This window comes from Myotis lucifugus, unplaced genomic scaffold (genome assembly GCF_000147115.1).
Source record: "Myotis lucifugus unplaced genomic scaffold, Myoluc2.0 scaffold_3, whole genome shotgun sequence".
Taxonomy (NCBI): domain Eukaryota; kingdom Metazoa; phylum Chordata; class Mammalia; order Chiroptera; family Vespertilionidae; genus Myotis; species Myotis lucifugus.
In genome coordinates this window covers 28,646,848-28,659,992 of record NW_005871051.1, presented here as the reverse complement: position 1 = coordinate 28,659,992, position 13,145 = coordinate 28,646,848, and the positions used below count along the sequence as shown (strand labels likewise).

The 13,145-nt window shown below is 44.1% G+C and overlaps 1 protein-coding gene across 1 annotated transcript in view; it reads right to left on the bottom strand.

Moving 5' to 3' along the window:
- TRPM8 (transient receptor potential cation channel subfamily M member 8) overlaps nucleotides 1-13,145 on the bottom strand; it is a 65,037-nt gene that overhangs the window by 35,540 nt on the left and 16,352 nt on the right. Inside the window, exons 3-11 of the mRNA XM_023759561.1 lie at nucleotides 12,893-12,966; nucleotides 11,669-11,825; nucleotides 10,053-10,230; nucleotides 8,844-9,016; nucleotides 7,674-7,848; nucleotides 6,438-6,505; nucleotides 3,678-3,875; nucleotides 2,548-2,650; nucleotides 1,365-1,477 (exon numbers count right to left, since the gene is read on the bottom strand). Coding sequence (XP_023615329.1) covers nucleotides 1,365-1,477; nucleotides 2,548-2,650; nucleotides 3,678-3,875; nucleotides 6,438-6,505; nucleotides 7,674-7,848; nucleotides 8,844-9,016; nucleotides 10,053-10,230; nucleotides 11,669-11,825; nucleotides 12,893-12,966 — 1,239 coding nt within the window. The remainder of the gene's footprint in view (nucleotides 1-1,364; nucleotides 1,478-2,547; nucleotides 2,651-3,677; nucleotides 3,876-6,437; nucleotides 6,506-7,673; nucleotides 7,849-8,843; nucleotides 9,017-10,052; nucleotides 10,231-11,668; nucleotides 11,826-12,892; nucleotides 12,967-13,145) is intronic.

Sequence of the window (13,145 nt, the reverse complement as noted above, 5' to 3'; positions counted from 1 at the left end):
GAGCAGGCTCCACCGCACCACATCTGAGGGACCTGAGGCACGGAGAGGTTAAATGCCTTGCAGAGGTTAAGTCAGGCCGACGGGCTGCCTCCAGAGCCCATCCATACACTTAGCCGTTATGTCCTCCCTCCTTCACTGTCTTAGGCTGAGTTAATAAAATTAAATGCACCACTCAATATGTGCCCGAGTTTATGTTTATTTATATCATATGACCTTACTTAAAGAGACCATTTCTCACACAGGGATCCATTTATGAATCAATTAACTACATCTACTTATACTTTCCCTCAACTAACTAAAGCTTTGCAATGTGTAATGCAGTTCATTAAATGCAAAGACCAAACACAAGATAATGTTTGCTGCAGGAATGAATAATTTAAAAATCCATAAGTCATTACTTTATTTGCATTCTGTTATTAAAATTTATCACCTGTTAATATAAATCAAATCTTCATCATTGATTATACAACAGTAGGCCTAAAAGTAGTTTCTGAACCTGGCTGCGAAGGATGCCAGTTACGAAATGCATGCACCTTCAAATCTATGCATACATGTATAAAATTAAATAAATCCCAGCTGCTCACAAGTTACTCAGATTAATTCAGAAGGAGCTGAGAACAGATTCACCCACAGCCTTGCAGGTGCAAGTGTGACGGCTTGTGATTGTTCCTACAAAACAGAGCTGCCGTGGCTGGTTTAACTGCAGTTGTACATAAGAGGACATCCCTGGACAGTGTGGTTCTATAACTCTGATCAAATTGCAAGTGAGAAAAGTCACTACATTGGGGTAAAATAGTGTTTTGGGGACATAAAACTTGCATGTTGGAGGTGCTTATTTGGCGGGGAGCCCCGATCCTCTAGCTCTAAGACATTCACTGTGTGTCTTCAACCAAATTGTGCTACCTTCTCCGATGCATCTCACTGCTGGCAATTCTCTTATCAGAACCTGGCTAGGTAGATGGGGCAGGGAGCAAAATGAGTACGGCTGTCTTCATTTTTAGTAAAGCTACTGCTGATACCCATTCCAATCATGTGACATATTTTCCCCATCCTCCCGCCCACCCACTGCCAGGGAAACTGCACCTCTGCACACGGATGGAGAAGCAGCTCTCACATCACGGCTGGGGGCTATAAGTGTGGATGGCATTCGTGGATTGAGAGTTCTCCCATCAGTGCATTTATTATCATCTCTTCACAACAAACCTACTAAGTCAATATTGTTACCCCATACTACAGAGGAGGAAAAGGAGGCCTGGCAAAATTGATGGACCAGAAAACAACCCTTTACAAGAGCCAATACCAGAGACCTTGTCAGAAATGGACCAGACCTGAGGCTGGAATAGCCAGGAAAGCTGCTAACGTACCTCCCAGCGGCAGTCGTTGGTGAAAATCTCGTCGTTGGCCAGGTCCAGCTGGTTCCACTCCAGCAGCAGCTTCAGCTGCCCGTTCCAGTTGTCCTGCTTGTTGGTGCTAAAGGCTACAAGAGGGCAGCAGAGTCAACCACCAAAGGCCCAGAAATAAAAGGGCCAGAGCCATTCGTATGACCATTATCAGAGCCATTTTCCCCAGGGGATTCCAAGCATGTTCTTCAAGAAGCAGACACTCACAACTGTTCTTTCACTTTATTTTCACTCATTCTTATCAATATTCTAAATGTCCCAAATGAGGATCAATTCAAGTGTCAATAATGTCTTTCCACTTCATATTCTAACCATGTAAATGGTATATTGATATTTTTCCATAGACTCAGATTCCATAAATGTGATATTTCAAGGACCATATCTGACTTACACTATATCTAAATCTATGAAATAATGCCATATTACAACAATGTTCTACTTGTCTTTTCCAGAGCTAATATATTCTGATCTGTTTCTCTACAGATATAATTCTATTTTAATAAATATTCTTACAACCAAATTTCTGGTGAGCACAATAAGAATGATTTCAATAAATAGCGAATGTTTAAATCCCACTTCCTATGTGGCTTGCCCTGCTCTGCATACCTTACAGCCATAATCAGGAAGCTCAACTCTAGATGGTCTTTGCCAAGGTTCTATTTACTTCAGGTAACATCCACCTTCATGGAATTCTGGCCAAGATCTTAGGTAAGAAGTTTTAACCTGAACTTCACTCCTCCGCTACAGGAGATTTGTAAACCCTGAATCTGATGCAGAATCACTGATGTGTGTGAAGTGTGTGTGCATATATGTGGACCCCTAGGACAAAAGCCTATGGCTTTATCACACTCTCAGAGGAGTCTGAGGCACAAAAAATAATTCTAAGCCACTGTTAGAGACACATCTTTGAAGAGTGCTGTGATTGGATTTGACCAGCATTTTAATGACATAAAATGTTTTGTTCTATTAAAAATATGTAACCAAGGAAATTTAACTCAGCAGGTCAACAGTAGTTATTGTAGCTTCTAATCTATCATAATCAAAACTAAGCACAACATTCTATTTCAATAAAGCCATTTAAAACATAAATGCAAGTCACAGGAAGCAACACAAAGCTGAGACTTCCAGAGTGGCTATTTTTACTCACCTTTGTACAAAGCATAGGAAATAGCGTTGCTCACAATTTCATCCCCAGCCTCTTCCATTTTAATAACTGTTAACAGGTGAGAACTTTCGAGAATTTCTTTGAGCTGGCAATTTAAAGAACAGAGTTGTCAGCCAACTGGTTTTAGACATTAGGAGTATAAAGTTCACACTTTTGGTAAAAAATCTTTTATTCTACTTTTTTTTTTAAAAAAAAAAATACCATCTACAGGGCAGTTGCAGACCACCTTCCCCCACCTAAAGTTCCTGTGCCCATAGAGTCTAATTTCAAAATTGGAAATAAGAAGTCCTTGACCACAGTGAGAATACAGGTTATATAAAGACACATGTAACAAAAAGCTTAGGGGCCCATTGACAGGTGTGTGTGGGGGGTGGGGGGACAAGCCTGGCACATGATGTTCTGTTGTTGAGTGAATGAATAAATGAGAAAAGGGCAACAGAAAATAACAGAAATTGTCCAAGTGTGGTCATAAGGGCTTAAACTATAGGCAGGTAAGGTTCAATGTGAACAAGAGCCAAGAGGACTCAATGATTGGGTGAACAGAGAAGGGATCTGCTATATCATCCTTTGGGAATTTTCTGTAATAGTTAATTGTAAAACATTTTTATAAAATCAAAGCTCTGGGGAACAGGCAGAGCCCCCTAATTCCATGGTTTTAGGCGTTGGAGAGCTTGGGGAGGAAGCGCTACTTCTAGAGGAGGAAGCAAGTCGGGCGTGTAGGGGAGGCAACCGATCCATGTTTCTCTTTCACCTCTCTCTCTCTCTCTCTCTCTCTCTCTCTCTCTCTCTCTCTCTCTCCCTACTTCCCTCCTCTCTCTAATATTAATAAAAACATATCCTCAGATGAGGGTTCAAAAATTTTCTTAAAAAAAGAGGGTTAGCCTGCTTTACAAACAGACAGACTTGAGGTACAGAGGCTCGGCAAGTCATTGAACTTGTGTGAGCTTCCATTTCCACCAAGAAATTGGTTTGGGCCATGGCACAGTTTCAAAGTCACTGAGAAAGTGTGAAATAGCTGCAGCTGCTGGTGGAGGCAGCATGTAAGGTGTTTTCGCTTCCCATGAACTTGGCTTCCCTTTTCGGAGTCCTCTAAAGTCTCCCCCACAGCTCACCCATTTGATCCAGTTCTCGGTTTCCTCCTCATGCAGCCGGGACACGGTGCGGGGTAAGAAGCGCACCAACTTTTCCTTGACAATGGAAGAGGTCAGGGTGTCCTCCAGCTCCACCAGGCTTGCGATCACATCGGCAATCTGCCCCGAGCCCTCTACCACCACACAGGGAATCTTACTCTTGATGGAGGTGTTGATGGCCTGGGAGAGGGGAGACAGAGCCGGTCAGATGGAAGAGACACAACAACCAGAAACCTAGCTCAGGACCAAGGCTCTAAGTCAAGGTGGTTAACCAAACACATTGACATGTCATCCCTGCACTTTCCCTTTGGGGTTTTACTCTTGATCAAAAGCAAACGAAATGTTTGCTATTGGCATTGAATGAGGAAAGTACTAATGCCAAAATCCATAATAATGATATATGTGACTAATTGAAGTTCTCCATCAACAAATGCTTGAAAATATCCCTGTGTACAAAATCGATCATTCCAAATACTGACACCATTGATTTGAGTGACAGCACTCGACATTATCGTTGCTAGCTTCTCGGATGAAGGTTAGCAATATTCATACTCTTAAGGTATGAAAACACCTTCAAAGCAGCAGCCACATTGTGTTATATTGATTCATATTTCCCTCCTCAACTAATTTCCCTTGCCCCTTTAATTAAAAGAGGAAAAAAATTTGTTTCCTGGATACACACCTATCACACTTTCACATCCTGTATAAAGACCAGAGAGGCCAGCACAAGAGAATCAGGTATGAGAATTTTAATCCCTTGACATCCTGTATAAAGACCACAGAGGCCAGCACAAGAGAATCAGGTATGAGAATTTTAATCCCTTGACAGTGAGATCATATGGGTACAGAGCTATGAAGCATCTTCCTTTAGCCAAGACCGAACCCTTTGTTTAGAGCAGATGTTGCCCATACAGTGTGTGGTTTCTTCATCAGAGTGAGCAGGGGGCTGATCCACAGACCAGCTGGGATGTTCCTCCACCTCACACTGCACCAGCTATGGGTGTCAGGGCTGTGCTGGGTGGGAGCAGGGGTGATAAAAAGGGCGCTGAGAGAGGAGGGGACAAAGAGCTGGTGTCCACCCTCTTCCCCTCCTCTCTTCTGTGCTCCGTGCCTTGGGCTGTGAGTTGGCTGAGCAGACATTCCTGGAAAAGGCTCCAGAAATGCAGCATCCTAGGCCTGCAGCAGCTGTCTGGAAAGCTGAATTCTAAATTAAAAATTTCAGAGAGAGATAATAAATGTAATCATCTTTCAGTTACTTTCTCTCCATTTCTCTTCCTCTTTTATGTGACTGCTATTTCTTCAAACTGATAATTTTACATTGAAAAAAATCTCTATTTTAATTTTCCTCTGAAAAGTCTTTCCCAGAAGAGTTTTATTTAACAATGGTCTCAGTAATAGATCTCATAGCAGATGATCAACAAATACCTGTTGATGAATGAATGCATGAACGAATGAATGATCATCTATATATATAAAAGCCTAGGTGATGGTTTGACCGTTCAACTGTTTGACCAGTAGCTATAATGCACACTGACCACCAAGGGGCAGACGCTCAACGTACAGGCATGGAAACATGAGCAGACTGATGAATCTCAGAGGGAAAGGGGGAGGAGGGAGGGCGGGAAGAGATTAACCAAAGATCTTATATACATATTAGAGGCCCTGTGCACAGATTTGTGCACCGGTGGGATCCCTCAGCCTGGCCTGCAGGGATCAGGCCGAAACTAGCTCTCTGACATCCCCCGAGGGGTCTCGGATTGTGAGAGGGCACAGGCCAGGCCAAGGAACTCCACCGGTGCACGATTCCGTGCACTGGATCTCTAGTAGTTATATAAAAGAATAAACAAAGAGAAGTGCTAGATTATAAAATTCCAAATAACTTTGACAGAAATTGCTTGTAACTGTAGGGGTGTACTCTGGTAATAAGAGGAGAGAGGATCAAGGACCTCTGATACCTATAATCTAACCCTGTCTTAGAGTTAAAAAAGGTTAGGGGAAATGGGGGGATATGCAAGCCAACCTGGAAATTAACTAAAAGAGAGAGGTAAAATTACTTCCTTATGCTGTCCTATTCCTGGAAAGGTGCGATCATGAAAACGATGCTCATGCCTTCAAATACTCACCCACATGTGGCCACACTAATGCTCTCTGAGAAGTTGGAACAGATGCCTGGCTGCAGGCAAGATGAGATCAGTAATGTCAAGTCTACAAGGATGGAATGGGAAGCAGAATTCTTGCTCACTGCTCAACAGTGCAGGTCGGAATCATTCTAGAAGCTTTCCATGATCTCAGGATCACTTAGGGTTTCAGATTCCTTCACACGGGATGCTCAGAAAGCATGTGGTGGGTAAGCTCAAGGTGGTCTTAGAACAGGGTTTTGGTGTCAGTCTTTGTGTGTCTGATCACAACTCATCTCCACACAGATGGGGTGGCATGCAGATACATGCTGGTTATGATCCTTAAGTCTCATGAGTTCATGCCAACCCTTCTCTTTGGCAGGCTGATGGCCAAAGCCAACAATGAGTATTCAGACTGTTCATGTCACTGGAAATTCTCTTCCTAAATCTAGCTGAGGAGACAACCTAAGCCTGGTAGGGAAACACTGTGTGGTGGAAAAGATGCTACTGACTTGCTCTAGTGAAAACAGTCAGGTTAGATTAGGTGAGCCCCCAAACCCTGAAAATACAAATTAGATGAGTGAGCTTCTTAACCAACCTTCTAGAAAACCAAACTAAGACTCACTTTTAAAGTCTCTCTTCCGCCTCCTTGGGCAAAGCACACAATGGGGACCTTGCCACCATAGTTGGAATCTGTAAAACATGAACATAAAACTTATTTTGGGACTCATTAGAAACACTCAGTGTACAATAATCAATTTGATAAATTCTTAATGACCACCTACATTTTGGTCAGAATCCCACATTTGAAAATAAGGATACACATAAAATATTTTTAACCAAGTAAACAATACCTAGTCTTTATTTTTTTTTTTTAAAGGACACCTACGACCAGGGAGAGTAGGACTAGGAGCTCTTCCCTGTGAGTCCTGGGTGTGGGGTGACGGCTACAAACTTCACGGACTTCACTATTTACCCCTTCGTCACGCTGGATGTGTCTTAGTGTCTTAAGCTGCTAACAGCATGACGCAGGTCATGCTGCAAATTTGTTACTGGTATTTAAAATGCTAAAGTTGCTAAAGTCTGTAAATGATTTACTTTTGCTAACATATATTAGTCCAGATTCAAGTTTATCCTCACAATAAAAACTCTCACTATGCTTTTCTGAGCTGGTGAAAAAATTTGCATAACTATTTATTCTCTCAAGGGGGAGCACTGCATATAGAAATGTCTTCCCTTCTTGTACGTCCCATTGATGAACGTGTAAAGCTGAGAACATCTCCAGCAGTTCCCTGTTATGAAATAGATCACTACATCACGAGCGAATCTGGTTCCACAATAGCACACATGTCAACCACAGGAAGAAAGAGTGAGTGGTTCACTTTCCATGGCAAACAAATTCTGCATTCTCCCCTGATTAGGTGGTTCTTTCACACAGAAGTAGCCAAGATGCAAAGAAGTAAACCAGTCGGCTATTAAACCAGCAGGTTGGTTTTTATCATTTCTATGCCAGCTAATTGCACTGTTTTGTGAGCTCATATTTGCCATCAGGGATTTTATTTATTTTGAACTTTTGTCTAGCAGAAGAGACAGTAGGCTTTCTATCCTAACACACTAGAGGGGGACGAGGCAGCATCTGTCATTGCTCCAGCCTGTTGAAGGGTACCTATCGCAGTGACCCTGGCAAAGCATCCTAATATGTTGAGGAAAGCAGAGAAATAACAGCTCTTCTTTGGGAATAGGAGATTAATCGGGTGGGTTCGCCATGCTTCACTCAATAACTGGTCGCTACTGCTGTTGGTGCTACTGCTGCTGCTCTTGTTAGTATGTTTGTCCAGTGTCCCGCTCCCTGAGTCCTGACCTTGAATGGTGCGCTCAGAGATGTACTTCTCCAGCTGGTTCCGGAGCTTCGCCTCCACTGTGGGATGCCCGTGGCAGCCGTTGTCCACCAGCAGCAGGTGGGTGTGATTGTTGTCCAGGATGTACAGAGGGTCCCTCTTGAAGTCGTCCATAATGTACTGAGCTGAAAAGTAGCCCTGGAAAGCACACAGAAGCTTGTCTTTGAGATTCTGTTTGTCGGCCAAGATGCGTGATGACATTTTTATAGGTTCCTCTGAAGGCTAACCTTTTGGGTTCAGCTACCTTGATACCTCTTCCCAGATTCTTAAGTTCAGAACATCTTAGAGATCTTATAGAACAGGCCTTCATTTCAGTATAAAGAAATGAAGGTTCAAAGTGGTTGGGTCACTTGCCTATTATCACATAAGTGACCAGTGATAGTGTAAAGGTCAGCTTCCCAATCCAGTTCTTGTGCCATCACCTGTGCTTTTTTGAATAAATTCATTGAAATTGATAGCATTCAGAAAAGGATAGCATATATACGTACATATATATATACACACATATGTATATACACATATTCAGACACACACATATATACATGTTGTGCCTAGATTCAGGTAGAGGTGGACATTAGTATACACACATACATATTTGTTTGCGATCTATCATATGAGAAGACCTGGGCCAGGGTCTAGGGATTAGAAAATGAATTTGTTGTTGTTGTTAATCCTCACCTGAGGATTTTTTTTTTCATTGATTTTTTTTCTTTTTTTTTTTTTTTTTTTTAGAGAGAATGGAAGGAATGGGTGGGAGAGAGAAACATCAATCGGTTACCTGTCATATGTGCCAGACTGGGGATCTAAAACACAACATAGGTATGTGCCCTGATTGGGAATCAAGCCTGCAAGTTTTTGATATACAGGACAATGTTCCAACCAACTGAGCCACCAGTCAGGGCTGGTGGGAACAGATTTTAATGAACTGAACACATCGATTGGCAATACCTTCCCAGGAATTCTTTGATTATATCATCTTTGTTTTTAATTCCTGAGGTTCCAAAGGCCTTTCTTGCAAGGCCAACTTTCCCATGAATTAACACCATCACAGAACCCCAACGTTCAGGCCAGAGCCCCACACCGTGATCTTTCTCCCATGTGACCTCACAGACCTCCTCCCATCCCGCCCATACCTCAACATCACAATTCCTGATGAGGGTGTCCCTGTTGGAGACCATGCCCCAAGCCGCTATGCCAATGGCCACAATGTTCTCCTCTGAATTCCTGCTGATGGTGTTGTCTCTCACCACCTCCCCGATGAACTTCATCAGGCCATAATGGGTGCCTCCGGTGAGAATCCAAGCGCCTGTCATAAAGGAGAAAGCAAAGGCTCAGCTGGCTCTGAGTAAGGTTCCTGTCCTGTGCTCACAGTTGGCCACACCCCCCTTTCCAATGAGGCCATGGGGAGTGCAGTAGCACCCCACGTGGCCCGCGCAGAGTGCAGGCAGATGACCGACTTCCCAGCTCTGGCCCCTCACATCATCTCAGTAGATGTTCCAGGCCAGGGGTTTTGTCATGATGCCTACAACTCACTCTCAGACGATTCCAAAAATATCACAATATGTAGATATTTATGGAAAGAGAATTATGGGAAAATGTTAACAATTGGTGAGTCTAAGTGAAGAGTTATAGACATTCACTGTATTCTTATAATTCTTATAATTCATTGTATTCTTATAATTCTTTTGAAGGAATTTTCATAATAAAAAGTTAAAAAGAAAACAATGCTGCCATGGCCAGTGTGGTTCAGTTGGTTGGGCATCATCCCGTGCACCAAAAGGTTGCTGGTTCGATTCCTGGTCAGGGCGTATGCCAAGGTTGCAGGCTCGATCCCCCATAGCAGGCATGGGGGGCAGCCATCAATGTTTCTCTTTCTCTCTCCCTCTCCGTTCCTCTCTCTAAAAATCAATAAAAATATTTTTAAAAAATAAAAAGTGCTAAGCTAATATTCAAGTAATAAAGCCCAAGTTATTTGTTTTGATCTCCATCAATACTGGTGGTTATGGCCTGCTGTTTCCAGCAGCCCACCCTTGATATAAAGAGCAAATAAATAAATTTTGATTTTTCAGAATATTCTGGGTAAAATTTTTTTATGTAGAAATAAGAAAATTAAAGCTTAGACATTTAAAGGAAACATTAAATTACCCAATAGGGAAGCACCTTAGCACTGATTGTAAAGTTAGTTTGTGAACAACACCCCCACACCTCCAGAGCTCCCTATCCACTCATTAAAGGTCCTCGCTTTTTACAAGATAATGATTAATTATCTAATTCTAGAGCATCTGGATTCTGCGCACGAACCGCATATGAGAATTCCATTCTGTCCCCGAAGACAAGCGCACCTTTGGACTGAGCGATGTAGATCAGGCGGCTGAAGATCTTGCGCATGCGTGGCTTCAGGGCGAAGTTTTTGGCACCTCCGGTCACAGAAATCACAAGGTTGGGCGTTTTCAGGTGCCAGTGCTGGGTCAGTAGCTCGTACAAGATTTCTGCATCAGTGTCACAGGACAATCGAATATACTGTGGGAAGAGGGAAAGCATCACGGTGGGCATGTGTCCTCTTGACCACCAGGGATCAGCGGGCTTACCTGCTCCTACGGGACCCAGCTAAGGAGGGTCCCATGGGGAAGTGGAAGGAGAGCAGCAGACTGGGGGCATGTGGGTGCCACCAAAGGGCCCTCCAAGCCAGCTGGAGGACTTGGGACTATATCAGGGGTGGGCAAACTTTTTGACTCGAGGGCCACAATGGGTTCTTAAACTGGACCGGAGGGCCGGAACAAAAGCATGGATGGAGTGTTTGTGTGAACTAATATAAATTCAAAGTAAACATCATTACATAAAAGGGTGCGGTCTTTTTTTTTTTTTTTAGTTTTATTCATTTCAAACGGGCCGGATCCGGCCCGCGGGCCATAGTTTGCCCACGGCTGGACTGTATCCTAAAGGCAGCAGGGCACCTGGGCAGCGTTTTCAGCAGAGCAGACACGGGTGGGGTTCAGTTATGTTTTAGGGCTTCCTCCAGGGGTAGAGATGACTACAGACTGAGGAACAAGGCTGAGGGAGGGGGAGCTGTGGGAGGCTAGACACAGTGCTGGCCCATCCAGGGCAGAGATCCCGGGAAGAGATGGCAGTGCAGGGAGCTGGGTCACCTTCCAGGGCTGCAAGGACAGGGCTTAGGGGGGGAGGGGGGATGGAGGGAGTCAAGGCCCAGGCTTTCAGCCACCTGTGAATGGTTCTGTCATTCAGATAGAGAAAATGGGAGGATTTGAGGAGACACTGTTAACGATCATTTAACGTTGTTGTAAAACCCCATATAAGAGCCTGCAAAGTGGGTGTGTAGTGGGTGTGTGTAGACCTTATTCAGGGCCATATGCATACTCAAGAATGACATATGCCAAACGAAACAGGAAATTCACGAAAGTTTTCATCAGTCCTCTTGCAGCAGGGAGAGTCAGCATGGGTGTCACAGGAGTGCCTGCAGTGTGCAGACAGGCCACTGGGTGCGGAGCCGGTCATCATCTGAGGTTCCAAAGTCCTTTCTTGCAAGGCCAACTTTCCAGTTGCACATAATCTAACCATAGCTTTTATACTTTTACTAGAAGCCTGATGCACGAAATTCATGCAAAAGTAGGCCTTCCTTCCCCCGGCTTCCAGCACTGGCTTCTCTCTGGCACCCGGGACCCGGGCTTCCCTGTGGCCACCAGCAGGCACCTGGAACCCGGGCTTCCCTTGGAGCCCTGGCTTGGTCCAGAAGGACGTCCGGAAGGATGTCCGGTCTAATTAGCATATTACACTTTTATTATTATAGATAAGTTTTCTCTTTCTCTGTGATAGTTTTTGGACTGACCACCCATCTCCCACCTCCATACTATTGGACAGTTCAAGGTAACTCGAGGTAGCCCGAGTTTTGTTCCTATATAATTGCTGTATTAGCTAGTTAGGGTAGAAAACCATTGCTTACCTTCCCTTTCTTCCCCAGAGTCTCAAACTGAATATCCCCAAAGGCATCAGTCGGAAACTCCTTGGTGTGTTTCTTGTAATTCCATTTCTCGTTCTGGTTGATCTGAGTGCCTTCAATGTGCTGGCTCTGGGCGTAGCCACACTTGCACACATTTTCGCTGAGCGGAATGACATTGATGAGTAAGCTCATACCAATGACCAAAGAGAGACCCTTAGTTTTTCTGATGCTCATCTTCTAATTCACACAAAGTAAGAACACTCATTTATTAAGAACCTTTTGTACTCTGAGGCACTATACGAGGTGTTTACGTGTTACCCCATTGAATGCTTACCACACCCATGACGAATACTTTGCTAATGTTTTAGGATAAGAGATTTCAGTTCAGAAAAGAGAACAATTGGCTCAAGGCCATGCAGGGAGCAGGCAGCCAGGCCAAGGTTGGATTTGGGCTGATTCTAATGCCCCTGCTCTTGCTTGTCCTTACACCCTCCTCTGTTCCTACCTCCGCTCAGCAGAGAGTCAGTGCTTTAATTGTAAACTACAGCAGCAACTCTCGCAGCAGTTAATAGCTAGACTTTTCTTCTTCAGCAGGTAGAAAAGGCAGAGGGGAACTAGAGGAGAGGGAGGTGGGACCACATTGTGCACTGGGGTCCATGTGCATCTTCTGTGGGACACATCAGCAGGCAATCCATTCGCTCACTCGCTCATTGGCTAGCATCCATGGAGGACCTCCCTCGGGCAGAGCTGCTGGGGGCTGCTCCCAAGGCTTTGGTAACCCAGCCTCGATGCTCCAGCACACGGGAGACTCACAGTAGATGAACACCCGATTAGAAGGGAAGGCCTGACAGAGAGCCAGTCCGATTGCACGCGTGCACACGCACAATGTCTCCTGCCAACCGCTACAAAATGGCACTGCATGGCCACGGGCCTCTGATAGGGAGAGGGGGTCCCGGGCTTGTGGGGGTGCTGAAGGGGGCCACAGCCTCTCTTGGGGCCTTTACCAATGATTGCCAAAGCTAAAAATATAAAACAAAATGATTTCGCTCCAGGGACCAACTTCAAGCTACTTGCCAAATTCTTCCTGCTCATGCACCATTTCTGAGAACTGCAAGACGGAAACAGCTTCAGTAATGGACTAGTGATCATTAGTTTGTTTGTTGAAACGGTAGTTAATAATTTACGTTCAAACATGGAAGCAAAAACGGAGGGAAAACAGTTGCTTACGTGGCCTTAGAGTCTTTGGTAAAGAAGACACACTCCCTTTTCTTAAAATTTGCTTCAATAAAATTCACCAATTCCTTTGGAGAAAGAACATTGGACAGCACATTACCAATTTATCCTCCCCCTGCTGTGACTAACGAATACTGAAATGACCTGCGCCTACTTCAAAGGTTCTAAGACTTTTTACTACATATTCATAGCATCCTCATCCATTCATGCTTTTAGAGTGCACAGTGTTTATAAAAAGAGGCATTTG